Source organism: Heloderma suspectum, chromosome 4 (assembly GCF_057233095.1).
Source record: "Heloderma suspectum isolate Gila_16-S chromosome 4, 16-S_ref, whole genome shotgun sequence".
In the NCBI taxonomy this organism is placed as follows: Eukaryota; Metazoa; Chordata; class Lepidosauria; order Squamata; family Helodermatidae; genus Heloderma; species Heloderma suspectum.
The window spans coordinates 262,187,527-262,211,993 of record NC_139461.1 but is presented as its reverse complement, the minus strand read 5'-3'; the positions used below and the strand labels follow the sequence as shown (position 1 = coordinate 262,211,993).

At 41.4% G+C, this 24,467-nt stretch overlaps 1 protein-coding gene across 5 annotated transcripts in view; it reads left to right on the top strand.

The window, feature by feature from the left end:
• CSDE1 (cold shock domain containing E1) overlaps window positions 1–20,104 on the top strand; it is a 41,373-nt gene extending 21,269 nt beyond the window's left edge. For all 5 annotated transcript variants that reach the window (XM_084853554.1, XM_084853552.1, XM_084853551.1 and 2 more), the window contains 6 exons: window positions 6,494–6,606; window positions 9,572–9,691; window positions 9,928–10,106; window positions 12,833–12,996; window positions 16,102–16,234; window positions 18,804–20,104. In XM_084853554.1, the coding sequence (XP_084709680.1) occupies window positions 6,494–6,606; window positions 9,572–9,691; window positions 9,928–10,106; window positions 12,833–12,996; window positions 16,102–16,234; window positions 18,804–18,851 (757 nt within the window). In that variant the 3' untranslated portion in view covers window positions 18,852–20,104. The remainder of the gene's footprint in view (window positions 1–6,493; window positions 6,607–9,571; window positions 9,692–9,927; window positions 10,107–12,832; window positions 12,997–16,101; window positions 16,235–18,803) is intronic.
• The last annotated feature ends 4,363 nt before the right edge of the window (window positions 20,105–24,467 follow it).

The following is a 24,467-nucleotide window of genomic DNA, read 5'->3' as shown; positions in this document are numbered from 1 at the left end:
ACTTCTCTGTGAAAAGGCAAAGTCGGGGCGTACAGTACAGGCTTCCCCGGTACAATGACAGCCTCCCCTGAACATGCTATTGCAGGGCTGCGCTACAACTAAGTGACACGATGACAGACCTGCCTGATTGCTACTGTGAAAAAAAGAAAAAGAAGAGGCAACTGCAGACTAGGGGAACATAGGCAGGCAGTACAGCACAGCCTCCCCTGATTGCGCAGCTTCGCTACTGCTAAGTGTCACATTTACAGCCCTCCATGGAGTGACACTGTTCACTTTTCTATGAAAACTGCAACACAAGGGAAGTTGGGATACCATCTGGCAGAGTGGAAGGATTGGAGAGGGAGGAGGGGTGAGGGCGGGGAAAATAAGCTACTCACAGTAGTTTATTTGGCCGATCGTGTGCGGGATAACAGTAGCTTATTTTCAGTAGTGTAGTGGCAAATTCAGAAGTGCAGGGTCCCTTCGTGACAGTCACAGCCACGCCCCCTCACAGCCACATCCCCTTCTAAGATTGTACAACCTTGTAAGATATACCACCTTCATCTGGGTTCCAAAAATAGTGCAGCTGAGAGTAAGGCAGTGGTACTTCAATTGGACGTCTGAGAAAAAAATGCAGGGGTGTTAGTCTTTTTCACCCACTCACTCAAACACAAACATTTTAGGTTTTCAAAATATGTTACTTTATGGAAGCTTCACCCTCTCAGCTCAGCCCTCATGGACAGATCCCTTCTCATTTAAACAGCCCCCTTGCACACTCCCTTAGCCCCCCAACATTACCTATTAGCCTTTCCTAAGCTCCTTCATTATATCTCTCCCAACGTGCAACAGAAACGTCCACACACCCAGCTGGATTGAAACACATGCATACCCCCCCACACACATCTTCTTTCTCTCCTCCCAGCAACTGATTTTTTTCTGTTTCCTTTCCCTCCACCGGGGTTTGTTTGCCCAGGTACATGCCAACCTTGTACCAAAAATGGTAGCTGGCAGACCAGGTTGCATTTGACAATTCCGCTTAGTGTAGAAATTAATGTTCAAGAATTAACAGTGAAATCCAGTATGTGTTTATTTTTAATTAAGTTTACAGAGATCTTCGGAAGGCAGCTAAGGCTGCAGTCCTATGCACACTTACCTGGGAGAAAGCCCAGTTGGCAATTGAACATAGTGGGACTGACTTCTGAGTAAACATGCTTAGGACTGTGTGATAAATCCTAAAAACTGGCACAGACCAACTCTTAAAATGAATATTAGTAATTCAGTAGCTGAACAAGACATCATCTTGCTTCTCATTTGCACCACCCATCTGTCTCCCTCTTTTTCATGTTCATCAAGATGTGAAAGAAACTTTTCCATAACATTTCTCCAGCCCCCCCCCCCCTTGTAAAGCACAAAAAGGCACCAATCCTAAGCACACTTACTGCGGGAACTGGTGTGGCCCTATTCTCCTTTGCTGCCCTGGGATTGTGGAAGTGGGGTAGGGTGGTGCTCTAGCTGGCTTTGGCTGCTGGTACTGGGGTATAGTTTGGAGAACTGCCAAGAACAAGTTTAAACATCAGGAGTTTTAAGGGGGATGCAGTAATGAGGCCCACCACCATAAACAAACCTCAGTTAAGGGTATGTAAATCAGCTTTATGTGTGTTTTTTAATAAGAGATACAAAACAATGAGAGCATATGTTCAAGAGGAGGACAAGGGTCTAGGCCATTCACATCTCCACACCCTTCATAATAATGACGATAATAACAGCTTGTATAATCAAAAATTAAGTTTCAAACAGCTATGTAACTTTAGATTACAAATTAATTTTACATTTAGATTGTAAGCTTCTAGGGGCAGAGACCTGACTTTTTTGCTTATGGTTCTCTAAAGCACCAGATATATTGTCAACACCAAAGTCTGTGCATCTTCTGGAAGCAGCTGAAGACATGTTTTATTCAAACTGTCTTTTGGTGACCAGCAACAGGGAAAGATAAAGTAGATTGATTAGCATATTGTTACCAGCCCTGAGCCTTTGGGATGAAGTAGACTATACATCCAATCAATTAATTGTATAAATAATACATCATATATGGACAACAGTGATGATTTATTTTTTTCTACCTCACATAAAATAGTAACCCTATCATATGGATAGAATAAAGCCTCATGGCCATGGGGCTTACTCTCAGGTATGGGGACTTACTCTCAAGTAGGCGCAAAGCAAATATATGGAGGAAATGAGTGTGTGTGTGTGTAGAGGGAGAACGAGAAAAGCTGCTTAACAAATTTATTTAAAGACCATCAGGGTTGCTGGTAACGTGCACTACAGCCAAGAAGAAATGCAGCAGGCTGCAGCTGCCCTTCCCCAATCTGGCGCCCTCCAGATCTGCTGGACGACAACTCCCATCGGCTCCAGGCAGCATATTGGCTATGCTGGCTGGGAGGGGGGATGATAGGATTTGCAGTCCAATACATCTGGAGGGCACAAGGTTGGGAAGACTGGGTGAAAGAAGTTCTGCGGCCCCTGCCCAGAGCTGTGGAGGCAGGCGAGGCGGCCTGTGTCGGGCCTCCCAATATCCACATATGTGTCTTCTCGGAAGTAAGCATATAGATTTCAATGGGGTTTATTCCCAGATATTTCTTACCCTTTTGATTTTTAAAATTTCATATATTTTTCACTCATGTAGACTTCCTCCTCCTCGTCCTTTTTTTTGGAAAATACTTTTATTTTATTTTTGTCTTTATAAATGAAATAAACAGTACCAACAACCTAATCGGTAACTACAGTATGCAGCATTAATGAAAAGGAGAAGAGAAGAAAAAATATATATATATATATATATATATATATATTTTTTAAGGATTAAATTTAAACTCCAACACACACGGGTTTCAGTTCCCATTCTACTTAAAAATTATACCTATAACATTGGCAATATTACAATTCAATACAGCATAAATAATCAACCTTACATTTCAATATCATACAATCAGTCTTATAGCAAGGAAGCAGGCCTACAATTCATTTCCAGTAACCATATAGTGCCCTTAAGTTAAAATATAATGGTAAAGCTTAACAATTTAACCAGCCAGAAATCTTACTAACCAGTCTTATAGTAGTGATAATAATAATAAAAAGATTAAAAAGGATAAATAATAATAATAACAAATCACTAATAAAATTTAAAATTTATATTTTATAATTTATATTTAATAATTTATAATTTATATATAAAGCTTAGAAGCAACCTTAACAATCAGTAATATATTTTATACTAGATATTTTAATGAGTGTACACATTTCTATACACCCTCAAACAGTATATTTAAGTACAGTATATCATATCCATTTTAAAGAGAAAGGATTTAAAGAAAGAGAAAAATGAGAGAAAGCAAATGGATATATGTATAAGCAATGGCGTAGCTTGACAGACTAAACATAGCCAGTTAACAAAACGTGTTTGTAGATTCCAGTTCACAGGGCTGGAACAAAAATCTCACGTGTTTTTGCGTTTAGACACGCCTCCGCCAGTTCATGATTTAGGAACTTCTTCATCTGACCTTCGGAAACAATGCAAAATGTAGCAGGATATTTTAAGTGATATTGTAAGTTCATTTGGTTTGCCAGATTTTTCACCTTGATGAATTGCCTTCTTTTATCAGCAACTTCTTTGAAATCTTTCCAAAAAAGATTTCCGCCCCCTCTTGCCAAATGCAGGACATAATTTTTTGTGGAGATTCTTGCAAATTGGACAATAATTGTATAACCAGTCCCTTTGGCATTTGGCACACGGAATGCCTGCTCGATATCAAGTAAATAATCAGATGGCACAGGCAGTATCTCATGCAAAAGCTTATCTACAAAAGTAGACAAATTTACATCACTAGGCAAATCTTTAATACCAAGGATAGGTACATTTGCTCTGTGCGTAAAAGCCTCCAGTTGGGAAATTCTGACAGAAAAATTGTTAAAAAAAACTTATTACACGATTTCGTTCGCTGCCACCCTATCTTGCAGCTCGTTAACCTTCGCCTCCATTTTTTGCCAAGAAGTGTTAATTAAATCCACAGCCCCTCGCAGGGTGGTGATGGAATTTTGAATTGTGTCCAACCTCTTAGCCTGCTCAGCAAGTTGCGGAGACAAAGTTTTTATTAGAGTAAATAACTCCCCTGTATCTTCGGTTCTCGGAGCCTTTGCTGAAGTAGGTACAGGGGCGGGGGTGTAGGCGGAGATAGATTTCCTTTTTTTCTCCTTGGTGTAGCCATTCTTCTCTTCAAACAGACCTTGCAGGTCCTCAAATATTGTTAGTATTTCTTAAACCATTCCTCAGATGTTGGTATTTCTTAATCCATATATTACAATGGAGCACGTCTGCACTGATTTCTCCTAATTAGATAGGAGTTTCAAAACAACTTTTTGCGATGATTAAGGCTAGTCTCAGAATCCAGCCCCCCTGCTGCTTCACTGAGAGGACTTTTCTTCCAGGACTTCATCCAGATGCTGCCTTGTCTCCCCTTTTAATTCCAGGGGAGAGATGAAAAGATTTTTCAACCTTTTAAAAGGTGTTTGAGATAGTGTCCCGCGGAATGCTGCCAGGGCGACATTGGCTCCTACCGGAAGTCTTTTCACTTCCTCCTCCTCTCTGCCTCCCCACGCCCCACTCCCACCCCACCGCCTTTTTTTGCTTCCGCCACCACCCAACAAACTGACTGAGCTGACCTGTCTGAGTTTGATGGCCAGCGTGTTCTCTGGTGTGTTGTGGTGTCTTGTGTTCTGGGTTGCTGCCGCTGCTCTGGCTGGGCTTGCTGGGGGCACGGGATTGATGATCACGATCAGTGTCTCCAGCAAGCAACTTACCCTGGCCCACGTGCTCCCGCCCTTCCCTGAAACTGGATGGCGATGGTGCAGGCGCAGCAGCAGCTCTTCCATCTCTCCCTCTCAGAGCGAGAGAAGGCAGGCTGCAAGAGAGGGTAAATTAACCCTTTGCCAGGTGAGGCTGCCTTGCCCAGGTGGCCTCTCAAGCCAGGGGAGGGGGGAATTCGCCGTTCTTCCTGCCCCATGCCTGGAGCTTTGGGGAGAGTAGCTGCTGCAGCAGCAGCAGCACCTGCCCCCGCTCACAACAGCATCTCAGGCTCTTCCAGCTGCCTGCCCCGCAGCAGTAGGCTGAGAGTGAGAGGGACCTGGCTGAGGCCTGGCTCTAAAAAAAAAGTCCTGGGTCTTTGTCCCGGCGTGACCCGCCACCACTGCACCCCTGCTTATTTTCTAAATAAACTGCTGTGAGTAGCGTATTAAGCCACCATAGCTTAAAGTGATGTCTGAACGCAGCCACTGACTCATACTGGATTTATGGGGGGTGGCTACTCAATACATTGGCTAAGGATGATGTGGCAGACGCTGCTGCTTTGTTAAGATGGCGGCTCTGTGTGTATGGTTTTAGAATAGGACATCTGACTCTTTCACTTTTCTAATGCCAGTGTCAGTGTCCTGATTCCCAGATCTTTGCACACAGTAACAGTCTGTATGCACACAATGGCAAGTAAGGATCTCTGCACATCCTGCTGTGGAACAGACTGTTAGTATGAGTTGAGATATCTGGAAGGTACAATAAGGGCTTGAGCTCGCTCTTCCCCCCACCAGACTTCCCGTTAACCTTAATATGAAATAACTTGGGAACTTTCTTCTTCTTGTGAGTCATCTTATTATAATCCTAAGAAAATGGAACATGAGCAGTTGGTACAACAGAAGTTCCTGTAAGGTGCAGTTGCTATCAGAACTCTATGCTGTAGAGCTTTAAAGCTTCATACTATACAGGCTGGATTTCTGAGGCAAGGATCATTCCTGTAAGAGCCATTTGCAGCTGTGGTAGGAATATGAAATACTAAAGTATTGCCCCAGTGCACAACTTGCAAGCAACAGATGTTAAGACCTCTGAATCAGATCAAGGAATTGGAAATAGGTCTTGAGAGAAAAGAAATGTCTTTAAAGCATTCCTATCTAAACCATACTTTAATAGGCTGCAGTGTTTAGGTAGACTGCAGAAACAGTTAAATATACATGCTATCTGAGAAAACGCTAGTCACATCAACTTCACCTTTTTATGTGGGGTTGACTCGTACATTATGAGCCAGCCCTGATTTACACAGTTAGCAGCTAATGCAAATGTTTTGTTCATGTAAACTGTCTAATGTGGGAGAAGAATAGTCATGGAAGATCCACATGCAGTTTTATTTAACAGGGTATACTGTGAATGTTGCATGGGGCTGCTTCATAATATATAAATTGGTTCTCTGTTTAGTAGTTGATTAAGAAAGCTGACTGCTTACAGTAGCCTGGTGGACGCTGTCCTAATATCAGTATTCGAAAAGAAATTAAATTATCAAAATTATTCTTGCATTTATATTAGAATGTAATTTGCTAAAGTATAAATGTCTTAACTGTTCACCATAGTTGCTGGAGGGATGGCATTCTTGGTCACATTTATGCATCCTCAAGATTTCTGTGTAACTGTTTACAGTGAATTCTGTGGTGATATCGATAGCCTGGAACTTGGAGACATGGTTGAATACAGCTTATCAAAAGGCAAAGGAAACAAAGTCAGTGCAGAGAAAGTGAACAAGACACATGCAGGTGAAGTTTCTATTCAAGCTGGAAGTGGTTGTGTTTTGTATGTCAACTGTGTAAATGTCTGCTTGTGACTCCTGACTTGAACTACAACATGTACCAGCAAAACTGATAATCCTGGGGCCCAGTAGGATCACTCTGCACAAATTGTCATTTCTGGAATAAGACTAGGAGCATACTTTGGGGATAGAATGTTAGAGCACCATCTTCAGGCCAGGTTCAAAGTCAGAATGTTCTATACAATGTGTTTTAATCGTGCTGTCTGAGTTGTAGTACAAATCGATGTGCTGGGTGTTGACAGCATGTTTAATTGTTTTGCTTTTATACTAAAATCCTTAAAAGGGTGCAGTTAGATTTGAAAATACTTAAAATGAGACCTCTTGGTATGGCATTGTAGATATTAGGAGTCTCATCATCCACTGTATTTTCCATGTAGGTGGCCATTTATCTGTCAAACAGAACTGAGAGCAAAAAGCATGCATAAATACTTTTGTCAACAAAAGATAATGTGCATGTTTGGTTGATTGCTTCATGGGGGGCAATATATCTTCAGTGCGATCCTTTCCATGTCCACTCAGAAGTAATTCCTCTTGAGCTCAATAGGACTTACTCCAAGATAAGAGTTTATAGCAGCCTTCTGCTTTCTAGTTGTTTTGGACTACAACTCCCAGCATTCCTGACCATTGGCCATGCTAGCTGGGGCTGATGGGAGTTGGTGAAAAATATCTGGAGACCACCAAGTTGTGAAGGCTGGTGTATAGGACTGCAGCCTTTAGTGCTGGGGTCCCCAATACAGTGCCTGCAGGCCCAGTAGTGCCAATGAAAGCTTCCCCTGGTGCCCAGAAAGCCTCTCCACCTCCCCTACTCACTGCTTTCCCCCACTTCAGAAATGGGAATGGAGGAATTTTGGCCTTGAAAATACGTAGAGTTGAAAAAGGGAGAAAAGTGAAGCTTTCCTCTCTCAGCTCTATGAGCTTTTCCAAACTGAGACTGACAGCCGAGCAGAAAGAAAAAGAGCTTGGCCAGTGATGGAAGAAAGAGCAAGGTGACTTGGGGGTAGATGGAGTGAACAAACCAGTTTGGAGTGGGAAGAGAAAGACAGCAGTGTAGTTTTTCCCCTTCTCTCCCCCCCTCCCCCATGTGTGTATGTGCACGCAGGTGTGCTGAGAGATGAGGATTTTCCTTTTGTGAAATGGTGTGTTGTGATTGGCAGTCATTTTGTGATTGGCACGTCCCTGTAGCAGCCATTTTGTGATGACACCCGCAACACCTAAAATTCCTAATGTGCTCATAGGCTGAAATAGGCAGGGGATGCCAGCTTTAGAGACTGAAATAAAACAAAGATTGTAAATGTGAATCTCTTTAGACAGAACACAAGTATATTCACATGACCTATCTAAAAAGTACAGATTTGTGAAGGAAGACTGAATTTGGAAAGTTTGTGTTATGTTGATTTTGTTAGCTTTTTCAGGGAAAAGGTTCTTGGAAGGGGAATAAACTCAGAAAGTCATTAACATTTGAATAACAAAAACATACATACAATGCTTTCTTTAAGACTATCAGATAAGATAATTGATATACAAGGGATTATTAATGAATTTAATGTGGCTCCTTGATGGAACAAGTAAGAAGACATTAATAATACTAAGCATTTATATAACCATTTTGTTAATGTTCAAAGCACTTCACATATATTATTAATTCTTATAACAACCCTGTAAGGTAGACCAGTGTTATTCCCCTGTTGCTAACAGGAGACTGAAACTGAGAGGTGATAGCTTGTTTAAGGCCACCTGTTATGTTCATAGATGTAATGTACCTCCTCAATTAGTCAACTTAATTTTAACGACAACCAAGAACAGCAAGAGATTACTATATTTTTAAAGATTGGCTTATAGAGAGGAATTCATTTCTTAGTATAGTTAAGCACCTTGCTTCATTATTAGCTATACAAAATAGTAATACCAGGGCTCATAAATAATTATTTTAGCAGATTTTGTTCAAGGAAGGGATATCGGACAGAATTTTCTTTGAAGTCCTGTACATTTTTTATTTTGTAAGAGCCTAATGTAGTGCAGAGTGGTAGAGTCGTTATTGCCTAGAGTAATAATACACTATAAACATCCAAATGTGTAATGCTATAAAAATTCACAATTTGGTTTATCTGTAATAGAAACTTTACTAATTGAATGTGTAACACTAGACTGTGATATCCACTCTCCTTATTTTACTACTCTTTACAATTGTTAGGTATTGTTCTAAGAAAAGACTTTGCTATAAACTTTCTACATATAGGATGTTAATCAAAGATTTTAGGAAGTTTTTTTAAAAAACATTGAATAGTAATATGCAGTGCAAAAGATGGAGAACTAAACTTTCTTGGCAGCATCAAAGACTATAATTGCACTAAATTGGAGATTGCACTGCCTAGTGCTTGAGACTAGTTGGGAAACACTGAAGTAGAGAAACTGGACCATATAATTCATACAGTGAGTAGATTCAAATTTTCTGGAAGGGCATGCAATAGTATCTATCACTCTAGAATGTATATGGAGAAATTCATATTTGAATGTCCCCCGCAAACACACACAAACCAGCAGGGAGGACTTGACATTCATAATCAGGTGATACTTCCCTTTGGGATGGAAGTGCCCTTTAGGAAGAATAGCCATTACTTTGTATTTATTTGGATAAATTGATGCTGCTTGAACCGTTGAAGGCTTTTCCCATAATATCTCATAACATCTATTTAAAAATCACAAATTTTTGTATCGAAGAAGTGTTATGGACTAGCTTGTTACCTAGGATCCAGGATTTTCTGACTCCTGTAGCCTTGGAACTACTCTTGGTCACAGAACATCTCCTCATATTAATAGGCGTCAGTTGAAACAGCGTAGCTCCACTAAGCTCCATACACAAGTTTCTTCATAAAAGTTTGTAATTTGTAGTGTAATTTGATCTTCTTTTGCAGTGAATGGCATCACGGATGAAGCTGATCCAACTGTTTACACGGGTAAAGTAATTCGCCCTCTCAGGAGTGTAGATCCCACCCAGACTGAATATCAGGGAATGATTGAAGTCATGGAGGATGGTGAGTAGTGTGTCTTAATTGTATCAATAGTATGTTGTTCCACTTTATTATGTGGTTGGGTGACTTAATGGATGCCTTTCTGTGTAGAGATGTTTATTGAAATGAGACTTGCATTTTACCTTGTTGAACTAAACTAACAAGTAAACTAACAAAACCTGATGTTTAATTAGCACAGAAGTGGTTAACATCAGTTCTCTTAATAACAGCACACATTTGCTTTGTGCTCCCTTCCCTAGGAGAAATGAAAGGTGAGGTCTATCCTTTTGGAATTGTTGGCATGGCAAACAAGGGGGATTGTCTGCAAAAAGGAGAGACCGTGAAGTTCCAACTTTGTGTCCTTGGTCAGAATGGGCAAACAATGGCTTGTAACATTACACCTTTCCGTAGAGCCACTGTGGAATGTGTGAAAGATCAGGTCAGTAGATGGCTTCTTGAGAGCCAAGTTATGTTTTTGATGTATGTAAGAGCTGAATCACTGACTTAATGCTTAATTGGTATATTTCAAACTTTATTCCTGAAAGCACACAGTTAAGTAGAATACACTATTATTGAGGAGCTGGGGCAAAGCTGCACAGGAAAGCATACCTTGCAGTGTGAGAAACAGCCACATAGGCTACATGTCAACCAGTCTGTTCTGGAACTGGTTGGAGAAGCAGGGTTTCCCAATGTAACGTTAGAAAGAATTAATGGAAAGCTTGCAGTACATGCCTTAAATATACTATATCTCTATTAACATAGCAATGCCAGCTGTAGCTGAGGCTTTCTAGATGTAGGTCAGATCATTCTGCATCCTACAGTGCAAAATTCAAACATCAGGAATGAAACAGACTACACAAAATCAAGCTTTCAAAAGGTAAAACACATAGTGTACAAACAGTGCAAGTTATGTAGAGTCAATATAATGTATATAGAAACCATAATCTTTATTAAACACCAGATTAATAGTCAGGTATATGAACTCCTGCTCAACTATCTCGCATTGTATGTATCCATACTATCTGACCTTTCTAAGAACTGTAACTGAGGTCTGCAACAATGCGCCCTGGGGAGATTTAAAAGATCGCCCTGCTGGTTTCTTAGTGTTGTTGCTGTATATATAAGACCTTCTGGCCTATCTGTGGCATTGTAAATTGCTGATGGACATTTGATGCATGAAATTAAATACACTACATTGGTAGACATGCAGGTATAAGTGCCATGGGTGTGATGAATTGTACCATTGGGTATACATGCAGTGGTGTTTATGTTGATTAGACAGCATAGATGACATTCAAATGTATTTATAAGTTATTGTGCCTTTTCATGAATGATGTGAGATGTACGTGTCACCAGTAAGCAGTAGCTTCAGGTTAGATGGTTGTCTAAGAACTTTAGAATATTCTCTTGCGGTCAGCTTTTAACTGACTTTTCCATCTTGCATTCACCAGTTCCACCTCAGCATCTGACAAAGTAGGTTGTTGCCTGTGAAAGTAATAAAAAGCCTCTTTAAAGTTAGTCTCAACGTGCCATCAAGCATATTTTTTCTTTATTATAAAAGATTAACATGGGTTTCATATTATATAAACTTACATGGAGATTGTAATTGTTGTGAATCACCCAGAGATCTTCAGCTATTGGGCGGTATAAAAATGTAATAAATAAAACAACTTGTGTTGGTAATCTGAAAACACAAATGCTCACAAGATGATGCAAGATGTTTGTGGAAGAGGTACTTCCCCAGGATATATGTGAGAATTCAGTTTTTGCTAATGCAATCAATATTGCTGTACCAGCTTTTTAATAAATCTAGTACAGCGCTGTGACAAAGTGTCACTTAACTGAAAGGAAAACCACTGTGCTTTATCTTTGCATAGTCTGGTCGCTTTGTAGGAAAAGTCTTGCCTTTCACTTTCTTTTTATATGATTTATTCTCGATCAAGTTACTGTTTGAACCTTGCTCATAGAAAGTTGTCGTATACCGAGTCAAGACCATTGATTCATCTAACCTAGTATTGTCGACACTGACTGGCAGCAGGTCTCTAGGGTTTCATGCAGGAGTTTTTCCAGCCCTACCTGGAAATGCCAGAGATTGAATTGGGGATCTTCTGCATGCAAAGCATGTACTCTACCACTGAGCTATGCCCCCCATTGAAAGAACACTGAGTGCTATTTTTAGGTCTCTTTGTGGCCTAGTTTATATTTATTACATTTATATGCCATCTTTCTTCCTTTGTGGAACTCAAGATGGGTGTACATAGGTTCCGTATGGGTTTCCCATCCAGATACTGACTAAACTGAGTCCTGCCTAGCTTCAGCAAGGTTGCTGCACCATGTGCCTTCAGACTATACTTATGTTTCATGCTTTAGGGTGTCTTCTACTTTTAATACTGAAAGGAAACTATTGTAATTGTATACAGCATTCTAGAACAAGGATGGGCAGAAGGTAGGTGTGGATCTGCTGGTAGATCTCTGGGTGATTTGCAGTAGATCACAAAGGGTTTATGACTCCCAATAACAATAGCAGCAACAAAATGACCCCGTGCCACCACCCTTAATTTTACTGCTGAAATGAAGAAAGCTTAGGGTAACCAGAAGTGGATTTTTGTATGGAAGAACTGACCTCCATTCACTTCTGGTACACAAAACAAATTATTTAGTTTTGAGGCTGTTTTTTGTGCCAGGCTCCAGATGGTGGATCTCAGGGTTCTAGTGAAAAACAAAGTAGTTCCCGCAAGCCTAAAGTCTGCCCACATCTGTTCTAGAACATCAGTATTAAGGTTCTCTTGCACAGGTGGAAGCTTAGCTAGGTTTCAGAGGCTTTGTGTTTGACCTGTAAGCAAGTGAATTAGCTGAACTTGTCACTTTCATTTGGTTGTAAAAGAAAGGTTGGAGTTCCTGTACTGGTAGGAGCCAGTAATGTGGAGGTATGGAACCACTGATTATGGGAAGCTGTGTTCCAAATTCCTTCTTTTTTCATCTATCAGACAGGGCTAAGATGTTTTCCAAAACTTGAGAGCTATAAATTTGTGTGGTCTAACATCAGGAAAGGTTTTAGTATTCTAAATTGTGTGCTGTGCAGTAAATAAACAATTTAAGCCCTACCTGTAGAAAAATTGGATTGCTTAAGGTGTACTGTTCAGACAATTTTCATTCCTCTTTCAGTTTGGTTTCATAAACTATGAAGTAGGTGACAGCAAAAAGCTCTTTTTTCACGTGAAAGAAGTTCAGGATGGTGTGGAACTGCAGGCTGGTGATGAAGTAGAATTTTCAGTCATCCTCAATCAACGCACAGGGAAATGCAGTGCCTGTAATGTGTGGCGTGTTAGGTAAGGAATTGATACTGCTTGGCCACATTGTTGCTCTTTTTTAATAGAGGGGAAATGAAGTATTTCTGATCTAATTCTTTGTAAGGAAAAGTCAGGTGTCCTTGAGCTGACTTAACTGGAATTATAACACAAAGACACTGATTATTTGAACTCTTCATCTTTTGGGTTTTGTATAAACTTGAAAGCTGGTATATAGCAGCAGGAGAACATTGGCCTGCTGTTTTGTGTGTGGTTTCCGTAAGCCTTTATTTTGAGAGGGGCAACTGTCAGGCTGAAAGTGGCATGCAAGTCTCTGCTGCTTTCAGTCAGGTAGGGACAGATGCATACATGGTCATGCAAAGAAAACATGCTCGTTTCATGTGCCACTGGCCAAAGTATGTAAATAAAAGAGCGTACAGCCCCCATGTTGAACAAGTTAGCCATCCTTGATGTATATCATGTACCCATGGTGTATTTTGTTTACTGGGACCAAGATGGGAACAACAACCTATTCCTATTAATGGAGTGAACAGTTCAGTATTTAGTGTGTCTGGGTTATAAAATGTATCATAATGCCCTATAACACTGAATATAGGTCATCCCGTGTCTGTCAATTTGGCTGCGAAACATAGCCACCCACAGACAAGGTTGGCCTGACTGTACTCAGTGGGTTCCCAAGACTTCTGGAATGCTAGAGGGTGCCAGTTAAAAAGAGAGAAAAAAAAGGAAAGGAGACTGGGGAGAGGAAAAGATGGAATTGGCCTGGAGATACGCTGCAACATTGTATTGCAGGGTCTCCACTTGTTCCTTCCAATACTGAGTTTGCGTATTCTGTGCCTGTCAGTTTGGAAGTTAAATATGGTAACTCACAGACCTGGTGGTTCATTCTCACAAGATATGTAGAAAATATCAGTTTGTAAATTAAGAGGAAATAAAATAAAACAAAAACAGCCCAGTGAAAACTAAGCATGCTCAGTGGCCTCCTGGAGCCACAAAAATGTTTTGAGTACAGTTGAGCATCAGTTTGTTGCGGGGTGTAAACCAGCCTGGTCAAGCCCCTAACAGCTTATAATATCCAAAAGGGGTGGGTCTTAGGGTTAAGGCAGAGGTGGGGAACTGCTGAGTCCCTGCGGGCTGGATTGCTCTTGATTTTATCCCCAGGGGACTGGATGTCATCATGGGGTGGGCTCCACCCCCTGATGTCATAGAGTTTCTCCATGCAGAGAAGGCAAGAGTTATGGCTCTTCAGACTCTTCCCCCCACTATATAGCAGTAAAGCACTTGTGTTTGTGGCTGCGCTATTTAGTGCTATATTGCCCTGAACCTACCAGCCCAATTCTTGCCACAACCTCTCTTCCAGGCTGGTATCAGGGACTAGGCATACACTGCAGCGTTTTGTTGTGGATCCCCACTTGTTTTACTCCTGTTTTTTAAATGACTGATATAGATCATGTTTTGTGATAACCATGTTTTGTTCAGTCAGTGTATTGCTTCTGTGTTCGTGTATACTCTTAGGTTCTTCAAACTGACTGATTTTTTTTTATGCTTTCTAAGGTACTTGGCATCCATCTGCCTCTCCCCCCAAATTGTTCTTAGTATACCGTTCATAATCTATTTTTGCATCCATTCCTTTCAGGAGTGCAGTCTCCATTTAGTCCATTTTCAGTTTGAAAATACTATCTTAAATCTCATTTACAGTTCTTTGAAATCCTTACCTCAGATAATTTGCTCACTCTCCTGCCAGGGATTATAAGATACATTGCTTGAATGAGGATTTGTTGTTGTTGTTCAGATGGTGCCCCCTTTCTCTTTTATGTTTCTACAGACTGCTATGTTTAAAAACTTTTTTTCCCAATATCTGTAACATGTTTATTTTTGGAAGGAGCAATCCTATGGCCACTCGACAGCGGCTAGACGGCCATAGGATATCTGGTTTTCTGGGAACCGACCTCAGAGCCTGCGTTCTGAGGTCAGTTCCCGGAGAACTGACCTCCCCCCACTTCCGTGCTATCTCCAAGGCAGCATGGAACAGCCCCGTGCTCCGCACTCGCAAGAGGAGCACAGAGCGGTTGAAAAGGGGTGTTCCTGGGGGGCATTCCAGGGCAGGGAGGGCGGAAATGCCTGTATGACACATCCAATGTGTCATACAGCAGCCTCCTCTCCCGCTCTGCCCTCCCGCAGCTAGACAGCTGCAATCGGTTGTCTAGCCGAAAATGCAAGGCAGGAGAAGCAGAGAGGGAACGATGCCCTCCGTGTTTCTCCTGCCCTGCATTGGATAGGCAGTCACCTCTGAGTTTGGAGGCGGCCGCCTATCTGAATAGAATTGCTCCCTAAATGTATTAATTACTTCAGTAGTTACTCTTCATATATCCTGTCCTGTCATTTCCCCAACTCTTTCCATTCTCCATTTTTGGGGAGATCTGCAAAACTCACTGGGTTGCATCCAGATGTTATGTGACTAGATAGCCAGTTACGCAATCTGGCTTTCCCAACCCCTCATGCCTCCTGTACCCCTTGCTTCTCCTGGGGATTAGAGGGCCCTTGAGAAAGGCCTGGAATGTGGCACAGGGGCTGCAGTGGGAAGAGAGAACAGCAGAAATCCCCCGGAGGGAGCTTGCATGAACAAATGCTCAGGATTGCATTGGGTAGAATGGGGTGGGAGAGCCATGTTGATAAGCAGCCTTTTGCTTGTTTAACGTTTGAATACAACCCATTTTTTGCATAATTTTAGTTTTAAAAAATCTCTTTTAATGTTATTGTCTTTTCAATTTTTTCTTTCTCATGCCTTAACTGTATTGTTGAAATTTTTGTGACTTCAGTCCAGTTACACTTGCACTGAAGGTTGTTCTGTTAAAATCAATGGAAAGTTTCAAGATGTGTTTACAATTTGCTCCACCACTTGAATTTACACTTGGAATTTTACCATAAGAATCCAGTATCAAGACTATCTTTTATCATTGTAGGAAACTGATTCCCATTTAAAATTAAATTTTACGGTCTAGGCAGGAAATATTAAAAGCCACTGTGAATGCTTTTATTGTAAGAAATAGGCTAGCACTCTCTCTCATGCTCAAGTCATGTTCATCTCCTGGTTCTCCCAATGATCTTGTTGGTTTCTGTTAACAGTGAAGGTGCTAAGGCCGTAGCTGCTCCGCGTCCTGATAGACTTGTTAATCGTTTAAAGAGCATTACTTTGGATGATGCCAGTGCTCCTCGTCTAACTGTTCTTCGTCAGCCAAGGGGACCGGATAATTCAAAGGTATGTTGTAGGAGATTTGTCCAGTGTGTACTTATAACACTGGGATTTCAGCTTCTGTGATAGTCTTAAACAGAAGCCAAAACAGTCTACCTTATTTGCTGTTATAATCTCTAATAGGTGTTAGTCAGATGATCCTCAGCAACAGGTTGTGACAGAAGAACATCAAAATATTCTTGAAACTCAATTTTCCCCAAGGCTGTCATGACCTTGGACACTAGAAGATGGATTTCTTAGGTTGCCAGTGTGAGTTGGATATGGATGTGCATAGGACATAAAAGATAAACTGGGACACAGTGTAAGCTTTTACTAGTGTTATTTATTGATACGGCTGCTTGGCCAAGGAGATTAATTGTGCAACCAGAGATACAGACTAGGAAGTGAAGTCTGATGTAGGGTAGAGGAGTATAGCTGCATGTCATCAATTTACACATGGTACTGAAAGCCATAGGATTTGATGAGGTCAGCCAAGGAGAGAGTGTAGAGAGTGAATAGTAGGAGGCCAAGAACAGAACCCTGAGGCAAACCAACAGTGTGGGTGAAAGCTGAACTGAAATGCTGAATGAGAAATTGACACACTGAAGAACCATCTAGGAACAGAGAGTTGCATCCAGTTGATGTCGCTCCACTGATGGAATGCTTTTTGATCCAACAGAAGCTTCCATCAGACAAACAGAGCGGGGGGTGATTTTTGGCAGTTCCCCTTCTTACACTGTTCGGAAGGGTCCTCAACCCCTCCAGAGCAGATTTGGAGTGTGGGACATTGCAAGAAGGCTGGGAAAGAGCAACACCAATTGGATACGACTCAGAATCATGGAAACCTAAGCCATGGAGGGAGCAATCCTATCGGGATAGGTGGCCGCCTCTGAATTCGGAGATGACCGCCTATCCAATGCATGGCAGGAGGAGCACAGAGGGGATCCTCTCCTCCGTGCTCCAGCCACCCTGCATTCATGGCTAGGTGGCCGATTTTGGTTGTCTAGCTGCGAGACCGGACGACGCATAGGAAGCATCGTACCGGTACTTCTGCACTCCCTGCCCCCAGGAACACCCCCTTTTGCCCCGATCCACCCTGCTCCGCACTGCTCTTAGAAGCCCGGGAACAATCCGCGCTGCCTACAAGGTGGTGGGAGAGGAGACAGGGAGGCAGTTCTCCCAGGTCAGTTCCTAGAAATCGACCAATACTATGGTTGTCTAGCCACTGCCTAGCAGCCATAGGATTGCGCCCTGAGGGACTTGAACAATTGTGGTGAAGGTTTCTTCCAAGCTTGTCCTTCTCTGTAGAATTCCTACCCATTGTTCAGTCACATTTTACCAAGAATCTGAACAACTCTGTCATCAGATCACTCCTTTTCAGTGTATTCGGTATTCTCCTATGCTTTTTCAGAGCTGTTTTGTTATGTGTCTTTTTTGTGTGCTTACAGTACAGTTTCAGTAGCATTAGCCTGCCCAGTATAGACAAGCAAAGTGCTGTTCAGGATTTTCAGGGCTTCTGTGCCTTTAATTCTACGTCTGCCCTGTTGATTGTGAGGAAATCAGTAATTAATACCTCTTCCCTGACCCCCAGTCCATGGATACAGAAACTGACACGGGGGCAATTCAGAAAGGCTGTTCAAGAAACAGTTACTAATGGCTAATCCTCTAGCTGTGATCAACAGGAAGCAATATACCAAGCAGGACCTGCAAACAAAAAGTGTTGCGTGGAACGTTTTAATTCCATTTCCAGCTAATTGCAGAAAAGTAATGCCTCAGGTGTGCTAAAAAGCTCTAGTACAAAAGCACCCAGTGGCAGCAAAGAAGTCAAGGACGACAAAGGCAGTGACCCAGTTCGCATGATTGCAGGGTAGTTAATAAGCCACTGTGGCTTGTTTACCACCGTATGTATTCTGGGGGGATTAGCATAATTACACATGGCAGCGTGGCTTCCCATGTCAGGCAAAACCAGCCAGAGTGGCTTGTTTCCGTGGTTAACAAACCACCCAGAACCCATGGGCTGTTGTACATTCCTGGGGTGGCTTGTCAATAATGGCAACAAGCCACACTGGCTGGGTTTGCATGACACGGGAAGCCACGCTGCTGAGGGTAATTATGCTAATCCTCTTGGCACAAATGGTTGGGGAAATAAGCCACTGTGGCTTATTCCCCCCACTGTGATCATGCAAACAGGCCCAGAGTAGGGAACTTTAGACATGGCAGTAAGAAGGTCTTCTGTGATTTTTAGCACAGGCAGTGAAGTGCAGAGGGTAGAAGCAGTTTGTAGGGGGTCAAAAATGGAATTAAAGGAGGAAGCCATAACAGCGTGAGGAAACAGAACGCCCATGAGACAGGTGAATGAGGGGGGAGAGCAGGGGAGATGGTAACCCAAGACGGAATAGCATCAACATATGGCAGGGCTGGGTGTGGACAGATAAATGGCAGTAGAAAAAGAGGGTATGAATTTAAATTTAGCTCAATAGCAAAATAATTTGTGATTCTGCTTGCAGCTCTCTTCACTTTTCAGTCTTATTTCATAATTTCAAGTTCCAATTTAAACGTATAATTTTTTTGTGTTTGTTTTTTTTGCCATTTACAGGGATTTGGTACAGAGAGAAAGATTCGTCAAGCTGGTGTTATCGACTAACTGGTCTCAAAGCAAATAACTATGTAGGAGCAAGTGGTGGGGTCTGGTGAAGGGTACTGAATATCCCCATATTCATCCCTTCCAAATTCTAAGGAGCTATTACACCAGTTTTAACACCTTCCTCATGTTATGTTTAAAAATAAATTTATGAAACAGTTTTAAAATATGCACAGTTGCATCCTGGAGAACCTAAGGTGGCGCCTTATAGTATCACGTTTTAGAAGCTTTTTGAATGGTGCATTTAACGCAATTGGTAACTGCAAATCTACTTTGCCTCTTTAAGTAAACATAGACAGTTCTACTCTGGTAGACCTTATGAAATTCTGCACTGAAAAGATATATATACACACACACACACACACACACACATATATATTTTTCTTAATTCACTTCTGCCAAGGTGTTACTATGCCTTAGCTTTCAGTTGCTTTACCCTCTCAAGACAGGGAAGGTTAATGTCCTTTTCATTTTCCTCCATTTTGAGGACCATATGAGGATGAATATACTAACTCTTTATATAGAATCCTGTATGAGTACTCAAACCAGTTCCTTAAGTTGATGGCCAAATGTTAAAATGTTTTTTATGTCTCATTTAAACTCAAGTCCATATAGCAAGCAAAGTTATCTCCTAGATCTCATTGAAAGTATCTTCCAGAGTAGACTTATAGTTTTTTTTGTAATTATCTGCAATTAGCATGCACAGTGCAGAATTTCATAAGGATAAGGTGTGCCATCAGTGTGATAACTTAAAGATATTTAAAACAATGCACAAATTTGCTGCTTAGAACACTGCAGCTTCTAAACCCAGTTTATTTTACTGATTAAAAAATTTAAAAAGTTGTGCCTGAAGTGAATACATTTTTTTTGCAGCCAGCACCCAGTGTACTGTAAAAGAATACTTAGGCTTTCCATAGCTGTATTGAGACTTTCATCAAGGTGAAATAGTTGATGTCTGTGTGCTTTTTTTTCTCCCTCCAGGCCCCTTCTCCCCGCCCCCCCTTCCTCAGCCACACTTTATCAAGCGAGCAAACTGAATGATTGGTCTAAGTATTACTTTAACCAAAAAGATCAGGAGTTATTTTCTTTGAATAGAGGGCAGTACTGTGTTTTTTCCCATGTTACCTCTATTCTCAATTTAGGGTTTTTCTTCTCTGGGAGATGCATTATCTTTGTAAAACAAACATTGCTTTCTCCAATTTTTCTGTTAATGGCGAAGAATGGAAATAGAATAAAGTTTTACTGATTTTGAAAAACTGCCTCAGTCTTGTAACTCCTTCATTAAACTGTTCCTAGTCCAAAAATATACTTCATATGGTGAAGAACAGGCTTGGCCAACTTCTTTTCTCTCAGAGCCCATTCCAGACAACTTGTCCGAGGACCAGAATTCTCCCACCACCTCATGGATGATCAAGCTCTATAATAGAAGTATTTTTGAATAGTCATAGGGGCTTCATTGGAACAGAGCACATACTCTCAGGTACTGTGAGGTCAAAAGTTGGATGTGGGATGGTATTTCCTGGGCGGACCCCCCCCCCCCCAAAGTAGACTGGCAGTAGTAGTCCTTTGCTTTTCCAGAAGGTTTATTAGATGGCAATGTTACAAAAATGTATATAAAATATACATGAATGCTCATTGCTGCTTTTCCTGAGAGGTGAAACGGAACATTTTTTTTACACAACTTCATTAAAATTTTCTAGGGCCATTGAGGTCAATTGAAGTTGCTTTGGTCAGCTGTCTTGAGTTGTTAATTGGCAATTCTTGGTGTAAAAACTTCGATGTAGAAAATTTCCAGTTGCTATATTTCTGAGGAAAACTTCATCTCCAAAAAGGCATTGTTTCAAAATTAACTAGTAAAATGCCAGTCAAATTGGGGAGTTTCAAAGCTGTAATTAACTTGTAATTATAGGGCATGCTAATATTACTAACATTTTTGCGTGCCTTCATTGTTTTCTTAAAATGTAAACAATGTAAGGGAAGTATGTGCTATTGACTTGCTATGTCCAATAAGAATAATTTTGAAATAAAACTTTGAATTAGTTTTAATATAACGTTTTAACCACATCTCCACCAGCTTTGTCAGTAATGCTTCCTAAGGCCCACTTGACTTCACTCTCTAGGATGTCCGGCTCAAGTTCAGTGACCGCACTATCATGGCTATCAGGGACATTAAGATCTTTCCTGTATAGTTCTTCTGTGTATTCTTTCCACCTCTCCTTAATCTCATCTGCTTCTGTTAGGTCCCTGCCTTCTTTGTCCTTTATCATGCCCGTCTTTGCATGGAACGTTCCCTTGAGATCTCCGATTTTCTTGAAAAGATCTCTAGTCCTTCCCATTCTACTGTGCTTAGTAGAGTTCCACTGGAGGAAGGAGTGAGATGATTTTCTTTGATGCCCCTTTTCTAGTGCAGCCCCCAGTGCCACCTCCCACACTGTTCCAAGGAACAGGGAACTCTCCAACTGCATGGGAGGTAGCTCTGGGTGCTGAAGGGTAATCAGAGAAAACCGCTGCCCTGCCCCCTTCAGTGGGAAGCCTTGGCTGGATCCCTGTTCCACAAGTGGAAGGAGCCCTCTTGTTAGTAGACAAACAAATCTGGATACAATCCCATTAACTGTGTTTTATTTTTTAAAAATAGATATTTCAGTTGGCTGTTGGAAAGACATGAGATATTTATAAAAATTAGCAGTTTTTTAGCTTGTTTTACTAAATATATCAAACATGCTAAATCAGATCTCAATCAGAGGAGATCATCAATGTTTTGTGACTCAAAATTTCCCAGAAAACTTTTTATCAGTGGTATGTAGGAATTACAAAAAGACTAGGACTGCAGTCAAACCATGTGCATCTGCAGACTGGTGTCTTCAATTTTTTTCCTGCAGCTATTTGCATGGCTGAACAAGCAAGCTCTAAAATTGGCTTGTCGTTCAGCCATGCAATTGACTGCAATAAAAATTTCAGATACCTCCAGCTGGGTGCAGAGTCCCTTGTGCATATGTACACAGTTTTCTAGGGGCCAAACTAGACATGTGGTTTGTCTATAAGCCAGGGGGGTTAGGGTCTTATGCTAAATGGAATGCATGGGGTATAGAAGTGGAACCTGCCCCCTTCCCTGCTTAACCCCTTCCCACACCCCGCTGCTTTAAGACATTTTCTCCTTGCTATGTGTTTAGGGTTATAGCATTTCAGCCCTGTCAGTCAACATCTGGCAACAGCCAGGGGCATCTGTTGCTGGAGAAACTCGGATTGTATGTACTCTGTAGTGTATATTTTAATAGTTCCATATAAATAAAAGCAGATTTCTGTCCTCTATTCCAATTCCATTCATATCTTTGCTTAAATCAAATGTCATTAAAGCAATTACAGAAACATGATGTACCTTTACATAGAATCACGGAATAGTAGGGTTGGAAGGGGCCTACAAGACCATCGAGTCCGGCCCTCTGCTCAATGCAGGAATCCAAGTCAGAGCATCCCCGATACTTCAGGACACTAGATTTACATTTACTAAGCAATATAGACACAAATTAAAGGTAGCCGTGTTGATCCATGGAAGGTGGGGTCCAAAAAACAATATTGAATACCTTTATGAGACCAATCAAAATGTCACAAACTTTTGAGTTTTTTGGAATGGATGTTAAACTCGGGGTGGGAGTGAGTTGAGCATGATCTACCTGCACTCAAATTCTGCTTTTTATAACTGGAGGAATGCAAGGAAATGCAGATGTCTGCCTAAATAGTAATAATGACAATTCTTATACTTAAAACAATAAAAAAGTTTGTGGCATTTTAAAGACTAACACATTTATTCTGGCATAAGCTTTTATGGGCATTGTCCACTTCATCAGACGCATTAAGTGTTAACAGATTGGCAGGTCTTTATTCAGATATTGGGACGTAAACTGTTGTCAGAGGGAATTGAAATACAAAAAGTCTGCATGGTGTCCACAAAATGCCAGAATAGATTTGTTAGTCTTTAAGGTGCCACAAGACCATTTGTTGTTTTTGCTACAACAGACTAATGTGGCTACCCTTCTGAAACTTGTTATAGTTGACATCTAAATATGCCAAAAGGAGTATCTGAATTATTTCACTGATGTAAAAACTCTTAATGGGGTGTGGTTGGAATTAAAAATATTTATAGGAAGAGTATGACCTTGCAGTGGTACCAGTGTGAAAAACAAGTATTGAATGGCTTTTATAGCTGATAGAAAATTCACTGTAGGTCCTTTAAAAAAATTAAATTTGCCCAATGTCTATATATTTATTTCATTCCTATACTAACCAATAGCTGAAGCTCTCTGGGCAGTTCACAAGAATTGTGCATGTTTACAGGCAGATACAATTTGGAAATAGTGCTTCACGATGTTTAGCCTATTTGTAGCTACTTGTTTGTTTAGGTGGGATAAGAACAGAAGAGCCTTGGGCAAGGTACATGTAGTGGCGAACCAGATGTTTGCAGGAAGACAGGAGCAGGGCATAAGAACTGCCTTGGTGTGCCCAATTGATATGCAATTATATGTTCTCTGTGATTATCCCATTTTTCATTAACCTATCATGGCTAATGGCTCTTGATAGGCCTATTCTCCATGAATTTATCTAAACTCGAAATCCCCCATTAAAGTGATTTAAGCTAGTGACCATCACCTTATTTGGTAGCAAATCCCTTAACTATGCATTTTGTTAGCTGTCTTGAATCTACTGTAAATCACCTGTGTTGGGTAACCTGAGTTCTGGTGTTATGGGCCAAGACTCCTTTTTCACTTCCTTTTACACCAAATATAATTTCATAAGCCACCTGTTCATGGATGGATATTACATTTTGCTACAATGGTTATTGACACATATCAAACCATTGTCCCATATGTATATCAGCCATTTTGTCAATTGTGTTTATTTTTTAATTTAACTTCTAAAAAAGTGAATAGTACCGATTCTCATACTTTCCCTCAAACATTACGCTATGATTTTGTTAACGTTTCCCTTCCCGCTTGGAGGGTAGCCATTTTGCAATCTCTTGGCTGGGGCGTGCATCTACCCGAGTCGAGAGTAGAGAGAGAAAAATGCGAACAGTAGCGTGGCTACCTTTTCCCTCAGTGGTTACGCAGTGGGAACAAAGGAGGAGAAATTCCAGCAAGAGTAGGGATCGGGTGTCGTGCTACTGGCATACGGGGAACTTGTGCGAATATGGCGCAAACGCTATAAAATGCATTGGAGGGAGAGGGGCTTGCAAAAAGGCACAGGGTCCTCTTTGCACAAAAGGAGCTGCAAAGTTCTTACAGCTTAAGAGAAGGCCCCATGTTTAACACCAGCTTTCCCAACCGGGTGCCCTCCAGATGTGTTGGACCACAGCTCCCATAATTACCCAGACAGGCTGGGAGTTGTGGTCCAACACATCTGGAGGGCACCAGGTAGGGGAAGAAGGCTGGTGTAAGGTAGTGAAGAGCCGTCCCGGGCTTCCGCCCCCGTTCTTGCCACACTGAAGAAGAAAAAGCCGGCCGCCCAGGCCCACCGGCTACCCTCGTCGAAGGTCCGTGACTTTGAGTACCGCCCGCGCAGCGGCGTCTCTAATACTTCCGGCGCCGGGCAATGACGTTGACGGTACGGCGGTTCGGAAGGACC